Source organism: Microtus oregoni, unplaced genomic scaffold (assembly GCF_018167655.1).
Source record: "Microtus oregoni isolate MIOR12 unplaced genomic scaffold, Mior012 000113F_000, whole genome shotgun sequence".
Taxonomy (NCBI): domain Eukaryota; kingdom Metazoa; phylum Chordata; class Mammalia; order Rodentia; family Cricetidae; genus Microtus; species Microtus oregoni.
The window spans coordinates 1,058,704-1,085,080 of record NW_024544739.1 but is presented as its reverse complement, the minus strand read 5'-3'; the positions used below and the strand labels follow the sequence as shown (position 1 = coordinate 1,085,080).

General features: G+C 40.5%; 2 protein-coding genes across 2 annotated transcripts; both read left to right on the top strand.

Moving 5' to 3' along the window:
- Positions 1-2,606: 2,606 nt before the first annotated feature.
- Positions 2,607-3,380, top strand: LOC121443760 (spindlin-2-like; the record flags this gene model as incomplete). The annotated part of the gene is made up of 2 exons (XM_041645558.1): positions 2,607-3,021; positions 3,169-3,380. Coding segments are annotated over 2 exons (627 nt in total), but the record flags the coding sequence as incomplete, so codon positions are not given.
- A 17,971-nt stretch (positions 3,381-21,351) lies between these two features.
- Positions 21,352-22,068, top strand: LOC121443762 (spindlin-2-like; the record flags this gene model as incomplete). The annotated part of the gene is made up of 2 exons (XM_041645559.1): positions 21,352-21,721; positions 21,869-22,068. Coding segments are annotated over 2 exons (570 nt in total), but the record flags the coding sequence as incomplete, so codon positions are not given.
- Between the last annotated feature and the right edge of the window lie 4,309 nt (positions 22,069-26,377).

The following is a 26,377-nucleotide window of genomic DNA, read 5'->3' as shown; positions in this document are numbered from 1 at the left end:
AAATATCTATGTGGGATTAGTTCAGCAGCATTTATAAACAAATATCTTTTAGCAGCTATTGCTCTTTTCTCAGCATTCAAATGATTCAAACAGAGCACAATAGCATACAGTATCAAAATTCTCTGTGTATTTTCCATCTTTGTTAGCTTCAATTTAAGCTCTAATTTATTTTTCCTTTTTATTTTTTGCCTTTTGAGACAGGTTCTCTGTATCTTTGACCTGGTTACTTCTCCTTGCTGAGACAGCTTACACTCTCAGTTCTACTATGACAGTATTTCTTTAGCAAACATTCTTCTCAAGATGAGAAGAAATTTCAATATTACAATCCATTTGTTTTTATTGTGATTTAAACACACACACGCACACACACACACACACAAGTGAATGCACATACACTGATGATATTAATTGACTAGGCCATTCTGGGGTTGTCAAGATCATTATCTCTCGAGGGCTTCTTAGAGGCATGGGGTGACCCCCTAGAGGATCTTGGGCAGGTGAGGAGAGGTTGACTGCACTGTGCCATGTCTATAGTCACAATGGGTGCTTATCCTATAGTCAGACTGATGACTATCTTGAATATCACCATGGAACTTTTGTATGGCCAAGATGGAGATCAAGTCAGGGTAAAAATCAGAAAACTAGATGGAGCTTCCAAGCTCCAGTTGAATAGCCGACTGATGGAGAATAAGAGCAAGGATGTCAGGAATAAAATGGCTTGGTCCACACACTGAGACACTGTGCCTGAACAAAGGGGGTTTCAACTAAACCAGTGGCCTGGGAATGAAAGAACATGGAATCAAAGTGGAAGCTCTGAATGTGGCTGACAATTGGACCAGACTGAGAACCAATGATAATGGCACTGACATTGTCTGCACTTCATATACAGGCTTTTTTGTGATCATATTCTATGTGGATGCTTGCCTTCCTAAATCTCGATGGATGAAGGGTAGGCTTGGACTTCAAACAGGTCAAGGTACCCCACCCTCAATTTAAATTGGAGTAGGAGTGCAGAGGTTTGGTGGGGGTGCGAAAAGAAAGTGGGAGGAGGAAACGAAGTGAAAATTTTGATATTCATTATTATGAAGTAGTATAAAAATCAATAGTAGATAACCAATAAAGCGATTGGAGCTAGAAAAAAAAAACATTCATGTGAGTTGTTGACTCAAACACCAAAGACTTTTTTACAGAAAAGGCACAAAAAGAGATGGGGTTACCTGGCAAAATATGACTCATGTATTTGGGAAGATGAGTGAGGTTTTATTTTGGGTCTCCAGGGGGCTGTGTGAGCAACATTATAGGACATGTATGCTGGATATTTCTGTGGGTTAGTAGGGAAGAAAACTGCCTATGAGGGGTTTAACGACCTAAGTAGAGCCTTGATGATGTCACAAAGCTTTGGTTGGGGGTGGCAACACTGTTCCACATGAAGCACTAGTCTTCTGTGAAGGTGGGCTGACTATCTTCACGGTGGCTGAGGAGGTGAGTTCAGCTCTTGGGCTGCACAACTGTTCAACAGGATTAGGCAGCTGAACATTTCCAGAAGATGGAATCTGGAGAGCCAAGACATTTTCTTTTGGTAAATATGTTTAGGAAGAAACAGGGACTTCTGTAGTCCCAGAGAGGCTTCCTTCAAATCTCCTGTGAGTCTAAAATTTATGTTGTTAACAGCTTCTATATTTGATAGCTGTGGGGACAGTGATTGCCAGGTATTCTTCCCACTTTATCTTTGCTATCAATGTCCAATTCATCAGTTCACGAAAGGGGCGAAGATCCTCTTTGTCCATATGTGTTTTAAAAGATATTAATTATTTCTACATGGTGCTGTTGCCCAGATTAATGAGTCTTTATTTTTGCAGTTTGTCTCACAAAACTCACTTCTCTAGTGAAGACATGGAATGGCTTTATGTAATAACCCTGGGTCTGGATCAGGAGACACAATACATAGAACCAGTGGACTGGAGTGCCATGACCTTGGGCAGGTGGTTTTGGATCAACCACCTAACCAACAGCTTGAGTGGCAAGGAGAGAAGTGGCTGTCCTTCGAATTCTTTGCCATCTGTTCAGAATTTTCTTTCTCACTTTGGGCATAGGCATTAAGTCTCCTCTCATTGACACAGTCAGTCTGGAATTAGGTTTCTCAGTAGAGGTCCATTGCCTTTGGGAAGTAGGAATATGTCTCGGATACACATATACTGAGATGTAGACAATAGTTTGATAATTTTCCTATGAATTTCTTAAGACCAAATTACATTTAGGCAGCCCAAATCTATTCAGCACTGCCTTTATCACCTTCCCCAAAGATCTTCCAGAAAAGAATCTTGACATCGCATCCTCCCCTTCTTAACCTTGCAGGCACTTATGGTGGAGGAAACCACTTTGTGTCTGATTGAAACTGAAGAATTCTTCCAATGCAGAGATTGCAAGCTATGAAGCCCAAGCACAGAAAGAGAGCCAAGAGACAGTGGAACAGGAGTGTTGTGGCCTATCTCAGTAAATCTACCACCATGATAAAGATGCCTCTTAGTATGAGATGCATGCCACCTCTCCAGAAGAAGAATGGGCCAACTCTCCAGAATCAAAAACTGAGTAAGCCTTTTGAGGCCCTGGAGAATATTGTTGGCCGCCGAATTTCTCATGTCTGTAAGGAAGCCAATGAACCAGTCACCCAGTGGAAAGCCATCATTCTAGATCAACTGCCAACATATCCCTCTCTCTATTTGTTGAAATATGATGGGATTGATTGTGTCTATGGCTTGGAGCTTCACAGCGATGAAAGGATTTTAAACCTTAAGATCCTGCCTAATAATGTGCCATTTCCTCAGGTGACAGACACTCATCTGTCAAACACCATAGTTGGCAGAGCAGTGAAACATACATTCATGGGCACAAATGGCTCTAAGGAAGACTGGAATGGGATGGTCCTAGAGGAGGTGCCAATCATGAAGACCTGGTTCTATATTACCTACAAGAAAGATCCGGTCTTGTACATTTACCACCGGATGGATGACTACCTTGAAGGCAACCTCCACATCATGCCAGGCTCTAAGGAGGAGTGCAATGTCATGGTCCCAGATGAGGTGCAGACCAGGATGACCTGTTTATACATTGTCAAGGAGAATGATCCAGTCCTGTACCTTTACCACCATCTTGATGACTCCATTGAAGGCAACGTCCACATCATGCCTGAATGTCCTCCAGTAGAGGTGACTTTGGAATTAGGCAGGGATTCCTTGGCAGGCAAAGGTGTGCAGTACAACAAAAAAGATGGAACCCAAGAGATAGGTAAAATTATTTGCCAAGTTCCCACCAAACCTTCTGTGTATTTCATCAAGTTTAATAATGACTTCCATATCTATGTCTACGATTTGGTGAAGATCTGTTCAAGTGAAATTCTCAAAATTTGAGGGGCACACTTAAAACTGTGTTTGGGGAATGTGTTTTTTTTTCAGAGATACCGCAGGTCTTCTGTTAATCCTGGTATTTTTTTTCCAATGGAATATTCTTGCTCGAAAAATAAAAATTTGTGAACATGTTTTGTTCTTTGGTGAATGATGGATTATCTTTGGTGGATGGGACATCACAGAAATACATGGCTCAAAACAAAGCAGGATTTATGGTCTTTCCCCTTGGAGAGGATGGACTGGGAATGCTTGGTGTGGTAAAGGACAAGATGGCTGTCTAGGGAGTAGTGGAGAGGGGACAAAAGTTGTAGGATCTCGGGGCGGGATAAAGCTTGAGGGAAAAAACATGTCAACTGGAAAGATGTGACAGATATCAGAGTGAGGTATTGGGACTTAAGAGGATAAAGATTAGATTAATCAGGAAGGGACACAAATGTATACTCAAAATCAGAGGAAATTAGGTTTCATTTGATGAATAGTTTAATTCGTACTGGCTGTAAGTCACTGGATGTTTGAACTCCACTGGAGCATGTTGAGTGACCAGGAGCCTCCTACTTAGAGAAAAGTGTCTCCGCCCAGTTGCTCTTCTGCAGTGGGATGGACGTCACGCTATCTACCTCCTTTTGTCAGAATTCTGTCTGCCACCTACTTTGTCATGCCTGGATTCGGTATTCCTTGAACTCTCATTGGTCCTTTGCATGCCATCCAACCCTTGTGAGTTCATTTAAATAATTGCCCTGTCATATCTGGAAAACAGTGTTCCCTTTCATTGATCATGTTCTGTAGGACTTGGGCTATAAATCTCATCGACAGACGCATCCACACACAGGATAAACATGTACACATTGATGCCCACTAATGTGTGACATGCACACATATGATGAATGCACCGATCTCCATCAAATCAGTAAACGAGGGAATCCCTGATGCTAGGTGGAGTGTGGCAAAGACCCCACAAACCCATCAGACCCCCAAATACCAGTATGGTATTGATGTCTGACTGCCATCATGTAAGGATCCTGCCATCCTGTAACGGGGCGATTTTTGCTTCCTTGACCTTCACAAACTTGGTTAAAATGTTAGAGTTGTCAAACTGCCAGTTAGGGTCCAGCATGTAGATCAGCTGTCTCATGTCAGGTGATTTGGCTACAATTTGGGTGATAACTTATACCAGGGAATTCTGGTACACCCTCACCTCTTCTTCTCCCAGTCCTCATCATCACTCTTGTGGCTGGGCTTGGAGCACAAAAAAGGCAAAATGGAAAAATCCTCCTCCTCAGTGCAAAACAATGTCCATCTTTCATATGACCTGACTCTCACAGGGAATGCAGCACATTTTATCCTTCTAGGTCTCCTCATTCTTTGGTTCACTCATTTTTCCAATGAATGATTGAATTCATCCATTCTTCCATCTCTCTCTCTCTCTCTCTCTCTCTCTCTCTCTCTCTTTCTCCCTCTCTCTCTTCTTCCTTCCCTTCTTCAATTTCTCCCTTTATAGTAGTAATTTGAGCAGCGGGGCTGCGTCCCCAGCAACATGGCCGCCTACCTAGCTTATGCCCCTAAATAAGAACACAAAAACTGTATTCTTTTAAACAATTCCTGGCCCAGTATTTTCAGCCTCTTAACCCATTTCTAATAATGTATGTTGCAGCATGAGGTGCGCTTACCAGGAAAGATTCAGCATGTCTGACCTGGTGGCTGGCTGCATTGCCATCTGCCTCAGGGAGCAGAGCTCCCGTGTCTGCCTGGGAGAGGGGTGCATGGCATCTCTGAGCTCACTTCCTCTTTCTAGAAGCATTCTGTTCTCTTTACTCCTCCCACCTATGTTCTAACCTATCAAGGGAAGCATATTCTTTATTTAATTAAGCAATGACCTTCTTCCATCACTTTATCCTTTCAACAGCTTGCCCAAATAAATCTTCCATGTCTCTTCTGTTGTATAAGCTTTCATTTGTAAAGAACTTGCCCTCTTAGGGAAGGATTTTTCTGACATCTCATGGACGGAGGTCATATGAGGAAAGTCGTGATCCGTAATACCATATTGGGATAGCGGCAGTCCACAGACTCTCACCCTCTCTGAAAACAAAATAAGAACCTCCTTTCCAAAGCAACATGTCCTTAGTTCCAATTTTAAAGTCAAGGCACTTTCAAAATATCTATGTGGGATTAGTTCAGCAGCATTTATAAACAAATATCTTTTAGCAGCTATTGCTCCTTCCTCAGCATTCAAATGATTCAACAGAGCACAATAGCATACAGTATCAAAATTCTCTGTGTATTTTCCATCTTTGTTAGCTTCAATTTAAGATCTAATTTATTTTTCCTTTTTATTTTTTTGCCTTTTGAGACAGGTTCTCTGTATCTTTGACCTGGAATAACTCTGTAGAACAGGCTGTCCTTGAAGTTTCAGAGATCCACATGTCTCTGCCTCCCAGCATTGGGATCAAAGGTGTATGTTACTACACCTTGAACTCACAGAGACCTGTTTGTCTCTGCTGTCTCGGCACTGGGATTAAAGGTATATGCTACCACACCTTGAAGTTACAGATGTCAATCTCTCTCTGCCTCCCAAGTGTTGGGATTAAATATGTGTACTACTGCAACCAACAACTCTCTTCCTGTTTTTAACTTTAAGAACTTCAACTTTTAGCCTGCACATATTTTTAACACACTGTAAATCATTTAAAAATTTTCTTTGTCTTTGAATCTCTCTTTACTCTATATATCTCTTTTTTTACCACATGAGTCTTTAATTTACTCAGCAATCTCAGTAGAATTAAGAGGTGTCTTTGCCAGCTAGATGTATCCCATTCCTTAGCTTTCTGCCATTCCAACCTTATGGCTGAGGTACCGGCCAGAGCCACATTCAGTGCCACAAGTCTACAGTGTTTCAAGGTCCTTGCCATCAAACAAGCTGCAAAAGACAACACTCAAGCCCTCTCTTTGTAGCTGGCCCTCCTGACTCAAACAGTCAGAGTTTGTTCTGGCAGGATGGCCCAGAATTCCGGCATTTTAAAACATCACAGTGTTTTTTTTCCTGCTCCTGCTGAAAACAAACAAGCATTCAGTTGACTTTGTCAACACCATTTAAATGTTTCGTGGCAGGAAACATTTCAGTGCTGCAGGGTTTTGCAGCTGAAGCTGAGTCAGGAAGCCTCTTTTAAATGAGTGTGCTTGCTTGCTTCTAGCAAGCAGAGCAGGCTCGAGAAATCGCTGTTACCAAGAAAACATGCTTTACTCTTTCCTGAGCTTTCTCAGGCTTTCTGTGGATTCAGTTGTCCACACGACTGAGTGCCATTCTGTAGAAATTTGAGCAGCAGGGCTGCATCCCCATCACCACGATTGCCTTGGAGGCTTATGTCCTGAAATAATTACATACAAACAGTATTCATTTAAACACTGCCTGGCCCAGTAGTTTAGCCCCTTATCCCATTTCTAATAATCTATGTATCACCACAAGCTGTGATTATCAGGAAAGATTCAGCATGTCTGACCTTGTGGCTGGCTGCATCGCCTTCTGTCTCAGAGCAGAGCTATCGTGTCTGCCCGGGAGAGGGGAGCATGGTGTCTCTGAGCTCACTTACTGTTCCTCCCAGCATTCTGTTCTTTTTACTCCACCCACATATGTTCAAACCTATCAGGGCAAGCAGTTTCTTTATTGAATTAACCAATGACCTTACTCCATCATTTCCCCTATTTCTGTTTAAACAAGAATGGAATCTTTAACTTTAATATAGCAAAATTACATATAACAAAACAGTTATCAAGCAAGAATTACAGTTACAATATTTATATCTATTTATCTTTTACATAATAATGGAAATCTATAACTATCAATCTATTCTTCAACTCCATCAAAGACTCTAGAAGAATACAATATTACATAAGCAAAAAAAGTAAGCAATATTCTATCTCTCGAAATGACAGAGACCTCTCGCTGCCTGTACGGTCAACCAACATTCCTCTGTACTGTTGGGGTATCCATCTTCAGTCAACAGGCCCATAATTTCCAGCAGACATTTCCATGAAGCAGGACATTTCAAAGGCAGTCACTATCTGCTTGTCTTGAAGAATGTCTTGCAGACTCTTTCATAAATCAGGAAACCCGAAAGATCATCTCAACTTTAGGGAAGTTCGGTAGTCCTCTCTCTACGTGTTCTCTGTGTCCTTTATGCAATCGTTTAGGCAAGAGCAGTTTCTTGCCCAAATGTCTATCACACTCAAGAAGGATCCTATTTGATGCCCATCTTCTTCCTGATGTAAATTGGTGCTGCCAGGAGCAGAGTGTCTCATTGTCACAAAAAACCCTAAGGTATTAAAACATTAAATAGCATATTTTGTAGTCTAAGAAAGATATGAAGAATGCCTATCTAACTGAAATATATATCTATAGAGCTAGAAAATCTAACTAACATGACTACAAACTTGACTATTATTAATGATTATCCATTAACAACCTATATACATAACATTTTTAAATGAACTACACAATCACAATACCTTAAAAAAGATCAAAAATGCATATATATATTGACCTTAAATCTCTATCAATAAAGCAAAATCTATACTAATGCAAATTATACATATCTATATCATATCCCCATTTAAATGTAAAAGAACGTTTATAAGCCATATTTGAGAACCTGAGTTCAGTTTTTTATCTCCAAACTGCTTCCTGCTGAATTGGTGCCTCGTTAATTATGTCTTTAATGGAATATCCTTGTTGCGGTAGGTCTCCCCTTTCTCCAGCCTATAGCTGCTGAGATACCAGCCAATTGGTGTATGGTCTCTCTCTCTTTTAAAAAGCTGCAACTTCCCTCGCCTCGCTCTCTTCACTTCCTGCTGACCAGCGACTAGACTCCCTTCCTGGTTGCGCAGAGGGCTGATGGTGATCTGTACGTTATTTCCCCTTTAAATAAATACCACCCTATTAATCATAATTCCAAACTGGTTTGGCATTGTTTATGACTTCCGCCTTCAGTTGGCACCGAACGTTTGGTGTTAGGACCTCTCCTTCCCTTGCTCGGCCTCCGGGCGCGAGTTAAGCTTGGTGCGAGCCTCCCTTCCTCAGCTGCCGGGGCCGGCAGGTGGCCTTGTGTCCTGTGTCTTGTATGTGGAGCCAGCAGATTAATATAAATCTTCATGCACTGGCTTTTATTGCTGCAGTTCTTTATATTTTCTCTTTAGACACCTCAGATTGACTTCCAGTCCACATGCACCCTATCATATCCACAGGCCTACATAGTCACCGCCCGAATGGTTTGCTCTTTTCTGAGTCATTTTTAAATCTCACTTGCAAGCACAGCTCTTAAGTGGCACGAACCAAGCACGTGGTTTCTGAAAGCTGCAACCCCTAAGGGTGACTCTGTCACGTGGAGGCATAAGGGGCTTCCAGGTTGGTCTTCTCTACCCTTGGATTCTGGGTTTCTGGTTCCATCTCTGGAAATGATTTAATTACATTTACTTTGTTGAGCAACTTACATTTTTCAGTTTTTATCAAATACTAGGCAGATTCTGAAAAAGGACCCTGTTTTCCTCGCGACTTGGCAACTGCGCCACCTGCTGGATAATAGGTAATATGACAGTTATCGTTTCCACCGCGAATTTTACTGTTCTGTTTACCAATACAATGGGTTATATCATGCAAGGTTTATATGACTATGGGGATAACTTAATTTACTGGTTACTGGGTTTCAGTATTCTTTTACATATTCTATCATTTCGGAAGAATATGGCACTCCTAAGAACCACACAATCTTTACTAGAAACTCATGCAGGTCAGGAGATTCAGGATTCAAAATAGACAAAAATAAAGATAATAATAAAAAGACTTGAAATGATTGAAGACATGATTGGAGATGGTGAACAGAGTAATAAGGCACAAGGACAGGATATAATGCCAACACCGGCTATTAGTACTGGCTTACCAAGGATTTAGCAGCATAAACTATACTTAATTCTGACAGAGCGTCAACTTCTAAAGGCTCAAAGGGAGTCACAGAAGCTAGATGGACGCCAATAGCAATGAATGATCTAAAAGAAATTAAGCAAGCTATTGTTAATTTTGTCTTGCACTCTGCATATGTAAAGGAAAGGGTAAGGACTTGGGCTTCTAATGCTAGAGCTACCCCCCAAGATTTCCATCCGTTAGTGTCCGCAGTTTTAGATAATGGAACTTCCTTGATGTTTGGAATTTATTTCAGTGAAGAATCCAAACATATGGAACAGCAAGGAAGAGCAAAAGGTGTGGAGGTTTCCCAAGATCAAATTCTTGGTGCAGGAGAATATGCTCATCCACAGGTCCAAGTTCTTTAGGACGATGAAGTACTGTGTCTAAGTCACCAAGCAGCTTTAAATACTTGGGATAGGATACAAGATCCAGGAAAAGGGGTAGAATCATATACCAGAATTAGGCAGGGACAGAGAGAACCCTTTCTTGACTTTTGCAAAGATTAATGAAGGCTCTGGACGTAGGGGTAACAGACCCAGAAGCTAGACGAATACTTCTTGAATCTCTAGCTTTTGAGAATGCAAACATAGAATGCAAAAAGATAACTGGGCCTTTAAAGTCTAGATCAGCACCTATGGATGAATGGATTCAGCATACGATGAATGTTGAGACGTTTAGCAATAATGATGAATCTTGGGTAGGAGAAGCGATTTCCACAGCAATGAGGAGACATCAAACTGCCAGGTGTTTTAATTGTGGTAAATTAGGACATCTGAGAAGTGATTGCAGGCACAGAATTCCTAGGAATAATGTCTCCTCTAGGAATGGCATAAATAGGAGACCTAGGCATTCAGGTATATGTAGGAGATGTGGTAAAGTCCTTAATTGGTCCAACGGATGCAGGTCAACAACCGACAAACAAGGCAACCCAATACCGTCGGGAAACTCCTTGAGGGGCCTCTCACAGGCCCCCAAGGCAACAGTGGCCCAGTCATTCCCAGTCACAGTGGAAAACGTGCCTCACCAAGAAAATTAAAAACTCCAATTTCTGCTGTAAAACGTAATACTGGTCTAAATGATGAATTACGTGTGGAGGATGAGTCAAAAAAACCCAGTAGGACAGAGTAAACATATATTTTGGCAGACTTCTATTAACGATCAAAGACCAAAGTGAAGGGTCTGTATAAATGGCATTTTATTGAAGGCTTCTTAGACACAGGTGCGGATGTAAGTATCATTACCCCAGAATCTTGGCATCCGAATTGGCCACATCAAGGGGTAGATGTTCCGTTTCTGGGAATTTGAACCCTATCTCGTGTAAAACAAAGCACAAGATGGGTTGAATGCATATGGCCCGAAGGACAAATAGGAAGACTAAGGCAATATATAGCCAATATTGCCATAAATCTGTGGGGCCGTGACCTGCTACAACAATGGAATACCCAGATTAACATTCCTGTAGTTCCAGGAACTCATAATTCTGGGACAATATGATGAGGTATTATGGAAAAAGGTCACCAGCCATTCAGGCTCTACAAGAACATACAGCAAATATCAAACCTTTAGAGGTCCCAACAGCCCTACCTTTAAAATGGCTAACTGAGAAGCCAGTATGGAACAAACAGTGGCCTCTAGCTGAAGATAAAATACAGGCATTGAACAGCTATTGTAAGAGCAAATAGATGCTCACCATATTGAAGAATCAACCAGCCCTTGGAATTCTCCTGTGTTTGTTGTAAAAAAGAAATCTGGTAAGTGGAGAATGGTGACAGATCTAAGAGCTGTCAACAAAGTAATTCAACCTTTGGGCCCACTACAATCTGGAATTCCTTTGCCTTCTCTGTTACCAAAATGATGGCCTCTTATAGTTATTGATTTGAAAGATTGTTTTTTCACTATACCATTACAAGAAGAGTATAGAGAAAAAATTGCCTTCACAGTGCCTACTTATAATAATTCTCAGCCTAATAGGATATATCAATGGACTGTCCTCCCACAGGGTATGCTCAATAGTCCTACATCGTGCTAATATTTTGTAAGTAAGCCATTGGAAATAATTGGTAAACAATTCCCAAGGTCCATAATTTATCATTACATGGATGACATCTTGTTATCTGATTCAAAAAAAAAAAAAGATACATTAGAAAGGATGTTTGAAGAAGTAAAGAAAGTCTTGCCTAGTTGGGGATACCAAATTGTCCCTGAAAAGATTCAAAGAGAAAATTCTATTAATTACCAAGGTTACAGAATAGGGTTAGAGAAAATTAAAATGCAAAAGGCACAAATTAGGAGAGACCAGTTAAACACCCTTAATGACTTCCAAAGATAGTTAGGAGACATTTCCAGTCTACGACCAGCTGTTGGGATAACACATGATCATTTAAACAAAACCTTAGATGGTGATAAAGATTTGAATAGTCCAAGAAAACTGACAGCTGAAGCAGAAAAGGAAGTGATAATGATTGAGGAAAAATTACAGGAGGCACATGTGGATAGGGTGAACCCAAATCTTAGCTGCATCCTAGTCATATTGCCTTCCAGAATTTTTCCTACAGGGATTCTAATGCAGAGGGAAGATATTATTTTAGAGTGGATATTTATACCTAAGAAACCAAGTAAAACATTAAAAACTAATGTGGAAAAAGTCTCTGAATTAATTATAAAAGGTAAGCTGAGACTTAGTCTACTAGCAGCTATAGACCCAGCAGAAATTACAGTGCCTTTTACGACTGAAGAAAAAAAAAAGTTATGGGAAGACAATGAACCGTGGCTAAGAGCTTTTGCTAATTTTGGGGGAGAAATTAATAGCAACTATACTAAAATGGTAGACTTAACCTTATTAAAAGAACTTCTTGGATTCTTCCTAGAATTGTACGTGATGCTCCAATAACTGGAGGCCGCACATTCTATACTGATGCAAATAAATCAGAGAAAGCAGGTTACAAGTCAGGTGAATTGAGTAAGGTGGAAAAAAGCCCTTATTATTCTGTTCAAAAGGCAGAATTATATGCCATTCTTATGGTGCTAAGGGATTTTAAAGAAACTCTTACTATAGTTACAGATTCACAATATGCAGAAAGAGTTATCTTGCATATTGAAACTGCTGAATTTATACCAGATGACACAGAGTTGACTTCATTGTCTATCTAGGTACAAGAGATAGTCAGGAATAGGCTTTGTCTGATGTACATAACACACATCTGGCCCTATACAGGTCTGCCTGGTCCTCTAGGCCAAGGCAACGCTGAGATTGATCAATTATTGATTGGAAGTGTGTTGCAGGCCTCAGAATTTCATAAGAAGCATCATGTCAATAGTAAAGGCCTAAAGAAAGAATTTCCCATTACTTTGCAACAAGCTAAGGACATTATCAAGAGATGTCCTACTTGTTCTTTCTATAATCAAACAGCGTTGCCTGCAGGGAGTAACCCAAAGGGCACTAAGAGAAATGAAATCTGGCAGATGGATGTGTTCCACTTTATGGAATTTGGTAAATCAAAATATGTACACTACACCATAGACACGTATTCAGGTTTTCAATGGGCAACTGCCCTGAACTCAGAAAAGGCTGATTCAGTAATCACACATTTATTGGAAGTTATGGCCATCATGGGTATACCAGCACAAATAAAGACAGATAATGGTCCAGCATATGTATCTAAGAAAATGAAACACTTTTTTTGAGTATTATAGTATAAAACACATTACAGGTATACCAAATAATCCTACTGGTCAGGCAGTTATAGAAAGATCAAATTGTACTATAAAGCATATGCTGAACAAACAGAAAGGGACCATAAATACCCCCAGAAATAGATTACATAATGCTTTATCAACCTTGAATTTTCTTAACGCTAATGAGAAAGGAATGACAGCAGCAGAAAGACATTGGATAATGGAAAAGTCTGCTGAACTAAATCAACCAATTTATTTCAACGATGTGCTGACCTCTAAGTGGAAGCCAGGAGATGTGCTACATTGGGGAATGGGATTTGCTCTTGTTTCCACAGAGGAGGAAAAATTGTGGATACCATCAAAATTAATAAAGTTTCAATTTGAAGAGGAGAAACCTCTTGGAAAGGAGAAATGACAACTCATCCACAATGATGATATTCATACAGGTAGTAAGAAAAACATATAAAATGGGGCAGTTTTCTGTTCTTATCTTCACAGGAAAACACTCATCTTTGAAAAATTCAAGGGACCCTGGATGTTTGGATACTGACAGATGGAAAAATACCTGCCCAATAGGAAATATCAAGAAAACTGAATGAGTTGTATAAGTAAAATATATTAAACCATATTTCTAAATTTATAAAGCTGGTGTTGAAGTTGGACTCTGGCTCAGTCCTTCTCTATTTCCAAGCCTGTTAGTAAGAGAAAAACCGAGAATTTCTGGAGTTTCTGTCTCTTATTAAGAGCCATGATGTGGGACAGAAAGAAATATGAGTTTAGAAAACATCTTTGCTTTTCTTCATATCTATCATACTTATCATTGAATATATCTATCATGCCTTTCAATGAATATACATATATATATATGAATAAAGTTTAATTTTTTTCACAATGAACAATGAGTTTTTCCTGAAGTGATATTTGTAGTTTCCAGTAAGAAGATGGGGCCCCATAACAACAACTCCACCTGGTTGATATGACGTCATGATACTGATAGTGCTACTACAAGACCTGATTTGGGTACCAGCTGCACTAGACAATTCCAACTTGGTTAGCTAAAGTGGTGCACATCTTATACAATATTTTGGCCAGACCAGCACAAAATACTCAGAGACTATTGGCAATTTCAATAAACATTGATCTTGAAATTTAACCATCATTTTACTTTCACAGGATCCCCCAGAGAGCACGTCACCCCATGACAGCTGGAAGAAATTCTAGAGGACAACGCCCCTCTCCCAGTAAAGTTTGCCCTTGGGTTTATGGACATCATTTAGGGGTTGATTATAATTAGTATACGATTTAGGGTTGGGGGAGGAATTTTATAAGTGCAGGAATCATTGGAAAAAAAGGGGATGATAGGATAATAGATTTGTAAATCTGAGTTTCTATTTTTAGACAAATATATTGGTATAGATAATTGTATATTGATACAAAGTTAAATTGTATTGACTTTTGTATGCCTGCATGTTTCTACCTCAGTTTAAAACATTTTTATGTATTGACATATATTGTATTGATATATATATATATCAATATATATATATATATATATAGTATATATTTACCATATTGTAGTGTACATTTCTACCTCTGATTAAGATACTTATATAATGTTTGTGTATTGATATATATTTAACTACTGCAATAAATATTTGTACACTGTTTATATTTGGAGGTCATTGTCCTCATTTGTTTCATAGTCATTTATTGTCAGTCTTTAAGTTAGATAGATATTGAGAATTATATAGACTAATAGTCATCTAAGTTTGTCATTTATAATTAGACTAATCAGGTTCTTTAGATATATAGAGATCATACTCAGTTAAGATAGATAATCTTCAACTTCTTCAAAGAGCTGTAGAAAATGGCCTTTAATCTAACTCAGAGTTTAGTGGGAATGAGATACAATTGCTCCTGGCAACACCACTCTATTCCCGAGAGAATGTTGAGCACGAAGACACTCCACCTGTAGCCTTTCTTTTAGGCAGAACTTGCCTTGGGGCAAAGAAATGACCATACCTCAACCACTGACAGAGATACAGAGCATGCATCAATGGATAAAACAAGACAGTCATGTCCTGCCTAGACAGGGTAAGATAGTTTCAAAAAGTTACCTGCCTTTGAAAATGATTTGTCAGTTATGTTAGGCCTTAGCCAAAGTTGGTTGCTTCAATGCTGCTAACGTGAATTTGGGTGATTGTCCAGGTAGCTAGTTGTCTCTGTGATTTGTTGCATGTTTTGGAAGTTGTTTTACTCAACTTCCTAATTAACCAGATAACATTATTTCCCTTCTCAGATTTTTGATGGGGTTGTAGACTATATAAATGGAGTTACTTTCTCTCATGACTTGGCCAAGTTATTTTTTATACAAGACCTATCTAGTTAGAATAGGATATTTGTACTTATTGTATATAATTTCATAGTAGCTTTAGAACTCTCTTATTTAAACAAAAGGGGAGGTATTGTGGGAGGTCCTCCCGTTCCTCCAGCCTATAGCTGCTGAGATACCAGCCAACTGGGGCGTGGTCTCTCTCTCTTTAAAAAAGCGGCCACTTCCCTCTCCTCGCTCTATTCATTTTCTTTTCTGCAGGTGACTAGACTCCCTTCCTGGTTGCACAGAGGGCTGACGGTGATCTGTAAGTTATTTCCCCTTTAAGTAAATACCAGCGTATTAATCATAATTCCAAACTGGTGTGGCATTGTTTATGACATACGCCTTCATAACCTGTGGGATAGTTTCATCTCAATTGGCAGTTGACTGAAGCTATTTTTTGAAGGTGTTCACAGCAACCTTTCAGGAGGTCGTGATCCGTACTACCATATTGGGATAGCGGCAGTCCACAGACTCTCACCCTCTGTGAAAACAAAATAAGAACCTCCTTTCCAAAGCATCATGTCCTTAGATCCAAATTTTAAAGTCAAGGCACTTTCAAAATATCTATGTGGGATTAGTTCAGCAGCATTTATAAACAAATATCTTTTAGCAGCTATTGCTCCTTCCTCAGCATTCAAATGATTCAAACAGAGCACAATAGCATACAGTATCAAAATTCTCTGTGTATTTTCCATCTTTGTTAGCTTCAATTTAAGATCTAATTTATTTTTCCTTTTGATTTTTTTGCGTTTTCAGACTGGTTCTCTTTATCTTTGACCTGGAATAACTCTGTAGAACAGGGGGTCCTTGAAGTTTCAGAGATCCACATGTCTCGGCCTCACAGCATTGGGATCAAAGGTGTACGGTACTACACCTTGAACTCACAGAGACCAGTTTGTCTCTGCTGTCTCGGCACTGGGATTAAAGGTATATGCTACCACACCTTGAAGTTACAGAGGTCAATCTCTCTCTGCCTCCCAAGTGTTGGGATTAAATGTGTGTACTACTGCAACCAACAACTCTCTTCCTGTTTTTAACTTTAAGAATTTCAACTTTTAGCCTGCACATATTTTTAACACACTGTAAATCATTTAAAAATTTTCTTTGTCTTTGAATCTCTCTTTACTCTATATATCTCTTTTTTTACCACATGAGTCTTTAATTTACACAGCAATCTCAGTAGAATTAAGAGGTGTCTTTGCCAGCTAGATGTATCCCATTCCTTAGCTTTCTGCCATTCCAACCTTATGGCTGAGGTACCGGCCAGAGCCGCATTCAGTGCCACAAGTCTACAGTGTTTCAAGGTCCTTGCCATCAAACAAGCTTCAAAAGACAACACTCAAGCCCTCTCTTTGTAGCTGGCCCTCCTGACTCAAACAGGCAGAGTTTGTTCTGGCAGGATAGCCCAGAATTCTGGCATTTTAAAACATCACAGTTTTTTTTTTCCTGCTACTGCTGAAAACAAACAAGCATTCAGCTGGCTTTTATCAACACCATTTAAATGTTTCATGGCAGGACCACTTAACAGCAGCAGGGTTTTGCAGCTGAAGATGAGTCAGGAATCTTCTCTTACATGAGTGTGCTTGCTTGCTACTAGCAAGTAGTGCAGACCCGAGATATAGCTGCTAAAAAGAAAACATGCTTTACTCGTTCCCGGGCTTTCTCAGGCTTTCAGTGGATTCAGTTTTCCACATGTCTGAGTGCCATTCTGTAGTAATTTGAGCAGCAGAGCTGTGTAACCAGCACCAGGGCAGCCTCGCTAGCTAATGTCCAGAAATAATTACACACAAACGATTCTTTTAAACACTGCCTGGCCCATTAGTTTAGCCTATTAACCCATTTCTAATAATCTATGTAGCATCACGAGTGTGCTCACCAGGAAAGATTCAACAGGTCTAACCTGGTTGCTGGCTGCATTGCCCTCTGCCTCAGAGAGGAGAGCTATCACGTCTTCCCACGAGAGTGGATCATGGTGTCTCTGAGCACACTGCTTCTTGCTCCAGCATTCTGTTCTCTTTCTCCTCCCACCTATGTTCTAAATTAACAGGGGAAGCAGTTTCTTTATTTAATTAAGCAATGAATTACTACCATCACTTTATCCTTTCAAGAGCTTGCCCTAATAAATCTTCCATGTCTCTTCTGCGGTATAATCTTTCATTTGAAAAGAACTTGCCTTTTCAGGGGAGGATTTTTTTGACATCTCTGGATGTAGATCATATGAAGAGGATCAGATGAGCAAACATGACAACTCTTATGCTGTAGAGTTAGGTGGACCAGAGATTGATTGCTGACAATCCTGTGCTATGCGTCAGATGCCCATGAACTCTGCCCCTGTTGTCAGACAGGCAGACATCAAGGTGGTCACACATCCTTAACTCATTCAGTGTTCACAGACATTTATATTAAGTTTTAATCTTGTCCTAAACTAATAAAAAAAAACAAGAATAGGAGAAGAGAGGAGCCTGAAGTAGGGATTCCAAATGGGTCATTTGCAAAGATAAGGTTTCCTGCCTCTATGTATGCTTTCTCCTTTCCTTAGTCAAATAATCCCGCACATCAGTTTAGAATTATTATTAAAAGAATGATTATATCTTTAAAGGGCAAAAACTTACAGATGACCATCCCTGACAAAAGCCCGCAGCGGGATCAGGAAAGAAGCATAGACGCCGGAAGGGAAACTGGAAGCAAGAGATCAAGCTGAAGGTAAATGTTGGTTTTTGAAAGAGAGAGAGACCACACCTCAATGGGCTGGTATCTCAGTGGCTATTGGCTGAAGGAGTGGAAGAAACTTATGCAAAACACTTATTTGGATATAGCAAAAAAAATGTGTACTAGAGGGTGAGAAAAAAAACTATTTTAGTTTTTTTATTTCAGTCTTCCGGACACATCACAGAGATTGGATCTCTTCATGCATGAGAGTCACCGATGATTTCCCTTTAAGAAAATACCCACAAAACTCCCAATAACATCATCAGCATTCACCAACATGGCTATGATTGCTTTGCCTTGCCTTTGCTTCTCAGTAAATGATGCTGTTAGTTAATCTCTGCAAACAATGCAAATTTCCCTGTACCTAAATAGACAGAATTGACAGGTTATCTTAAACACAACAGGGAGTCACACTACAAGAATGGGTTAATCATCACCAGTGTGGCAGTGACATATTTAGGATCTTTCCTTTGTCTAAAAATCACAGAATTGTAAACATGATATGTTGTCATACAGATTTCTTAGGGTTTTGTCCCCCTGGTGGTTTCCTTGGTATGCTTCCATAATTTTTGCCAGATCCAATCAGTTTTGCCATGCACTCTCAGCTCCACATCATTGTGTTCCCCTTATGTTCTAGTCCAGGCTTTTTGAAATCTTGAAACTGTTGCAACAGTATCTCATGTTCCACCTAAATGATTTGGAGTGTTATTTAGGCTGAGTTTTATCTTCCATCCATGAGTTCATTGACTTTCCTTGGGCGTAATTCCTGGGACAATGAGCCTAACACCTGGGGGATTCCTCTAGTTACTTCTCCTTGCTGAGACAGCTTACACTCTCAGTACTACTATGACAGTATTTCTGTAGCAAACATTCTTCTCAAGATGAGAAGAAATTTCAATATTACAATCCATTTGTTTTTATTGTGATTTAAACACACACATGCACACACACACACACACACACAAGTTAATGCACATACACTGATGATATTAATTGAGTAGGCCATTCTGGGGTTGTCAAGATCATTATCTCTCGAGGGGTTCTTAGAGGCATGGGGTGACCCCCTAGAGGAACTTGGGCAGGTGAGGAGAGGTTGACTGCACTGTGCCATGTCTATAGTCACAATGGGTGCCTTATCCTATAGTCAGACTGATGACTATCTTGAATATCACCATGGAACTTTTGTATGGCCAAGATGGAGATCTAGTCAGGGTAAAAATCAAAAAACTAGATGGAGCTTCCAAGCTCCAGTTGAATAGCCGACTGATGGAGAATAAGAGCAAGGATGTCAGGAATAAAATGGCTTGGTCCACACACTGAGACACTGTGCCTGAACAAAGGGGGTTTCAACTAAACCAGTGGCCTGGGAATGAAAGAACATGGAATCAAAGTGGAAGCTCTGAATGTGGCTGACAATTGGACCAGACTGAGAAGCCAATGATAATGGCACTGACATTTGTCTGCACTTCATATACAGGCTTTTTTGTGATCATATTCTATGTGGATGCTTGCCTTCCTAAATCTCAATGGATGAAGGGTAGGCTTGGACTTTAAACAGGTCAAGGTACACCGCCCTCAATTTAAATTGGAGTAGGAGTGGAGAGGTTTGGTGGGGGAGCGAGAAGAAAGTGGGAGGAGGAAACGAAGTGGAAATTTTGATATTCATTATTATGAAGTAATATAAAAATCAATAGTAGATAACCAATACAGAGATTGGAGCTAGAAAAAAAAACATTCATGTGAGTTGTTGACTCAGACACCAAAGAATTTTTTACAGAAAAGGCACAAAAAGAGATTGGGTTACCTGGCAAAATATGACTCATGTATTTGGGAAGATGAATGAGGTTTTATTTTGGGTCTCCAGGGGCTGTGTGAGCAACATTATAGGACATGTATGCTGGATATTTCTGTGGGTTAGTAGGGAAGAAAACTGCCTATGAGGGGTTTAATGACCTAAGTAGAGCCTTGATGATGACACAAAGCTTTGGTTGGGGGTGGCAACACTGTTCCACATGAAGCACTAGTCTTCTGTGAAGGTGGGCTGACTATCTTCACGGTGGCTGAGGAGGTGAGTTCAGCTCTTGGGCTCCACAACTGTTCAACAGGATTAGGCAGCTGAACATTTCCAGAAGATGGAATCTGGAGAGCCAAGACATTTTCTTTTGGTAAATATGTTTAGGAAGAAACAGGGACCTCTGTAGTCCCAGAGAGGTTTCCTTCAAATCTCCTGTGAGTCTAAAATTTATGTTGTTAACAGCTTCTATATTTGATAGCTGTGGGGACAGTGAATGCCAGATATTCTTCCCACTTTATCTTTGCTATCAATGTCCAATTCATCAGTTCACGAAAGGGGCGAAGATCCTCTTTGTCCATATGTGTTTTAAAAGATATTAATTATTTCTAAATGGTGCTGTTGCCCAGATTAATGAGTCTTTATTTTTGCAGTTTGTCTCACAAAACTCACTTCTCTAGTGAAGACATGGAATGGCTTTATGTAATAAACCTGGGTCTGGATCAGGAGACACAATACATAGAACCAGTGGACTGGAGTGCCATGACCTTGGGCAGGTGGTTTTGGATCAACCACCTAACCAACAGCTTGAATGGGAAGGAGAGAATTGGCTGTCCTTCGAATTCTTTGCCATCTGTTCAGATTTTTCTTTCTCACTTTGGGCATAGGCATCCAGTCTCCTCTCATTGACACAGTCAGTCTGGAATTAGGTTTCTCAGTAGAGGTCCATTGCCTTTGGGCAGCAGGAATATGTCTCTGATACACATATACTGAGCTGTAGACAATAGTTGATAATTTTCCTATGAATTTCTTAAGACCAAATTACATTTAGGCAGCCCAAATCTATTCAGCACTGCCTTTTTCACCTTCCCCAAAGATCTTCCAGAAAAGAATCTTGACATCGCATCCTCCCCTTCTTAACCTTGCAGGCACTTATGGTGGAGGAAACCACTTTGTGTCTGATTGAAACTGAAGAATTCTTCCAATGCAGAGATTGGCAGCTATGAAGCCCAAGCACAGAAAGAGAGCCAAGAGACAGTGGAACAGGAGTGTTGTGGCCTATCTCACTAAATCTACCATCATGATAAAGATGCCTCTTAGTATGAGATGCATGCCACCTCTCCAGAAGAAGAATGGGCCAACTCTCCAGAAGCAAAAACTGAGTAGCCTTTTGAGGCCCTGGAGAATATTGTTGGCCACCGAATTTCTCATGGCTAGGAAGGAAGCCAATGAACCAGTCACCCAGTGGAAAGCCATCATTCTAGATCAACTGCCAACATATCCCTCTCTCTATTTGTTGAAATATGATGGGATTGATTGTGTCTATGGCTTGGAGCTTCACAGCGATGAAAGGATTTTAAACCTTAAGATCCTGCCTAATAATGTGCCATTTCCTCAGGTGACAGACACTCATCTGTCAAACACCATAGTTGGCAGAGCATTAAAACATACATTCATGGGCACAAATGGCTCTAAAGAAGACTGGAATGGGATGGTCCTAGAGGAGGTGCCAATCATGAAGACCTGGTTCTATATTACCTACAAGAAAGATCCGGTCTTGTATATTTACCACCTCCTGGATGACTACCTTGAAGGCAACCTCCACATCATGCCAGGCTCTAAGGAGGAGTGCAGTGTCATGGTCCCAGATGAGGTGCAGACCAGGATGACCTGTTTCTACATTGTCAAGGAGAATGATCCAGTCATGTACCTTTACCACCATCTTGATGACTCCATTGAAGGCAATGTCCACATCATGCCTGAATGTCCTCCAGTAGAGGTGACTTTGGCATTAGGCAGGGATTCCTTGGCAGGTAAAGGTGTGCAGTACAACAAAAAAGATGGAACCCAAGAGATAGGTAAAATTATTTGCCAAGTTCCCACCAAACCTTCTGTGTATTTCATCAAGTTTAATAATGACTTCCATATCTATGTCTACAATTTGGTGAAGATCTGTTAAAGTGAAATTCTCAAAATTTGAGGGGCACACTTAAAACTGTGTTTGGGGAATGTGCTTTTTTCAGAGATACCGCAGGTCTTCTATTAATCCTGGTATTTTTTTCCAATGGAATATTCTTGCTCGAAAAATAAAAATTTTTGAACATGTTTTGTTCTTTGGTGAATGATGGATTATGTTTGGTGGATGGGACATCACAGAAATACATGCCTCAAAACAAAGCAGGATTTATGGTCTTTCTCCTTGGAGAGGATTTACTGGTAATGCTTGGTGTGGTAAAGGACAAGATGGCTGTCTAGGGAGTAGTGGAGAGGGGACAAAAGTTGTAGGATCTCGGGGCGGGATAAAGCTTGAGGGAAAAACATGTCAACTGGAAAGATGTGACAGATATCAGAGTGAGGTATTGGGACTTAAGAGGATAAAGAGTAGATTAATCAGGAAGGGACACAAATGTATACTCAAAATCAGAGGAAATTAGGTTTCATTTGATGAATAGTTTAATTCGTACTGGCTGTAAGTCACTGGATGTTTGAACTCCACTGGAGCATGTTGAGTGACCAGGAGCCTCCTGCTTAGAGAAAAGTGTCTCCGCCCAGTTGCTCTTCTGCAGTGGGATGGACGTCACGCTATCTACTTCCTTTTGTCAGAATTCTGTCTGCCACCTACTTTGTCATGCCTGGATTCGGTATTCCTTGAACTCTCATTGGTCCTTTGCATGCCATCCAACCCTTGTGAGTTCATTTAAATAATTGCCCTGTCATATCAGGAAAACAGTGTTACCTTTCATTGATCATGTTCTGTAGGACTTGGGCTATAAATCTCATCGACAGACGCATCCACACACAGGATAAACATGCACACATTGATGCCCACTAATGTGTGACATGCACACATATGATGAATGCACCGATCTCCATCAAATCAGTAAACGAGGGAATCCCTGATGCTAGGTGAAGTGTAGCAAAGACCCCACAAACAAATCAGACCCCCAAATACCAGTATGGTATTGATGTCCGACTCCCATCATGTAAGGATCTTGCCATCCTGTAACGGGGCGATTTCTGCTTCCTTGATCTTCACAAACTTGGTTAAAATGTTAGAGTTGTCAAACTGCCAGTTAGGGTCCAGCATGTAGATCAGCTGTCTCAGTTCAGGTGATTTGGCTACAATTTGGGTGATAACTTATACCAGGGAATTCTGGTACACCCTCACCTCTTCTTCTCCCAGTCCTCATCATCACTCTTGTGGCTGGGCTTGGAGCACAAAGAAGGCAAAATGGAAAATCCTCCTCCTCAGTGCAAAACAATGTCCATCTTTCATATGACCTGACTCTCACAGGGAATGCAGCACATTTTATCCTTCTAGTTCTCCTCATTCTTTGGTTCACTCATTTTTCCAATGAATGATTGAATTCATCCATTCTTCCATCTCTCTCTCTCTCTCTCTCTCTCTCTCTCTCTCTCTCTTCTTCCTTCCCTTCTTCAATTTCCCCCTTTATAGTAGTAATTTGAGCAGCGGGGCTGCGTCCCCAGCACCATGGCCGCCTACCTAGCTTATGCCCCTAAATAACAACACAAAAACTGTATTCTTTTAAACACTTCCTGGCCCAGTATTTTCAGCCTCTTAACCCATTTCTAATAATGTATGTTGCAGCATGAGGTGTGCTTACCAGGAAAGATTCAGCATGTCTGACCTGGTGGCTGGCTGCATTGCCATCTGCCTCAGGGAGCAGAGCTCCCGTGTCTGCCCGGGAGAGGGGTGCATGGCATCTCTGAGCTCACTTCCTCTTTCTAGCAGCATTCTGTTCTCTTTACTCCTCCCACCTATGTTCTAACCTATCAAGGGAAGCAGATTCATTATTTAATTAAGCAATGACCTTCTTCCATCACTTTATCCTTTCAACAGCTTGCCCAAATAAATCTTCCATGTCTCTTCTGTTGTATAATCTTTCATTTGAAAAGAACTTGCCCTCTTAGGGAAGGATTTTTCTGACATCTCTGTGGACGGAGGTCATATGAGGAAAGTCTTGATCCGTAATACCATATTGGGATAGCGGCAGTCCACAGACTCTCACCCTCTCTGAAAACAATATAAGAACCTCCTTTCCAAAGCATCATGTCCTTAGATCCAAATTTTAAAGTCAAGGCACTTTCAAAATATCTATGTGGGATTAGTTCAGCAGCATTTATAAACAAATATCTTTTAGCAGCTATTGCTCCTTCCTCAGCATTCAAATGATTCAAACAGAGCACAATAGCATACAGTATCAAAATTCTCTGCGTATTTTCCATCTTTGTTAGCTTCAATTTAAGCTCTAATTTATTTTTCCTTTTTATCTTTTGCCTTTTGAGACAGGTTCTCTGTATCTTTGACCTGGAATAACTCTGTAGAACAGGCTGTCCTTGAAGTTTCAGAGATCCACATGTCTCTGCCTCCCAGCATTGGGATCAAAGGTGTATGGTACTACACCTGAATTCAGAGAGACCTGTTTGTCTCTGCCTTCTCGGCACTGGGATTAAAGGTATGTGCTACCACACCTTGAAGTTACAGATGCCAATCTCTCTCTGCCTCCCAAGTGTTGGGATTAAAGGTGTGTACTACTGCAAACAACAACTCTCTTCATTTTATTTTAACTTTAAGAACTTCAACTTTTAGCCTGCACATATTTTTTTTTGCCCCCCCCCCCACCTGCCTGCACATATTTTTAACACACTGTAAATCATTGAAAAATTTTCTTTGTCTTTGAATCACTCTTTACTCAATATCTCTCTTTGTTTTTTTGACCACATGAATCCTTAATTTACACAGCAATCTCAATATGACGACAAGGTGGCTTTGCCAGCTAGATGTAGCCTATTCCTTAGCTTTCTGCCATTCCAAACTTATCGCTGAGGTACCAGCCAGAGCCGCATTCAGTGCCACAAGTCTACAGTGTTTCAAGGTCCTTGCCATCAAACAAGCTGCAAAAGACAACACTCAAGCCCTCTCTTTGTAGCTGGCCCTCCTGACTCAAACAGTCAGAGTTTGTTCTGGCAGGATGGCCCAGAATTCTGGCATTTTAAAACATCACAGTTTTTTTTTCCTGCTACTGCCTAAAACAAACAAGCATTCAGCTGGCTTTTATCAACACCATTTAAATGATTCGTGGCAGGACCACTTAACAGCAGCAGGGTTTTGAAGCTGTAGGTGAGTCAGGAATCTTCTCTTAAATGAGTGTGCTTGCTTGCTACTAGCAAGTAGTGCATACCCGAGATATAGCTGCTAAAAAGAAAACATGCTTTACTCGTTCCCAGGCTTTCTCAGGCTTTCAGTGGATTCAGTTTTCCACATGTCTGAGTGCCATTCTGTAGTAATTTGAGCAGCGGAGCTGTGTAACCAGCACCAGGGCAGCCTCGCTAGCTAATGTCCAGAAATAATTACACACAAACGATTCTTTTAAACACTGCCTGGCCCATTAGTTTAGCCTATTAACCCATTTCTAATAATCTATGTAGCATCACGAGTGTGCTCACCAGGAAAGATTCAACAGGTCTAACCTGGTTGCTGGCTGCATTGCCCTCTGCCTCAGAGAGGAGAGCTATCACGTCTTCCCACGAGAGTGGATCATGGTGTCTCTGAGCACACTGCTTCTTGCTCCCAGCATTCTGTTCTCTTTCTCCTCCCACCTATGTTCTAAATTAACAGGGGAAGCAGTTTCTTTATTTAATTAAGCAATGAATTACTACCATCACTTTATCCTTTCAAGAGCTTGCCCTAATAAATCTTCCATGTCTCTTCTGCTGTATAATCTTTCATTTGAAAAGAACTTGCCTTTTCAGGGGAGGATTTTTTGACATCTCTGTGGATGTAGATCATATGAAGAGGATCAGATGAGCAACCATGACAACTCTTATGCTGTAGAGTTAGGTGGACCAGAGATTGATTGCTGACAATCCTGTGCTATGCGTCAGATGCCCATGAACTCTGCCCTGTTGTCAGACAGGCAGACATCAAGGTGGTCACACATACTTAACTCATTCAGTGTTCACAGACATTTATATTGAATTTTAATCTTGTCCTAAACTAATAAAAAAAAAACAAAAATAGGAGAAGAGAGGAGCCTGAAGTAGGGATTCCAAATGGGTCATTTGCAAAGATAAGGTTTCCTGCCTCTATGTATGCTTTCTCCTTTCCTTAGTCAAATAATCCCCCACACCAGTTTAGAATTATGATTAATAGAATGATTATATCTTTAAAGGGCAAAAACTTACAGATGACCATCCCTGACAAAAGCCCTCAGCGGGATCAGGAAAGA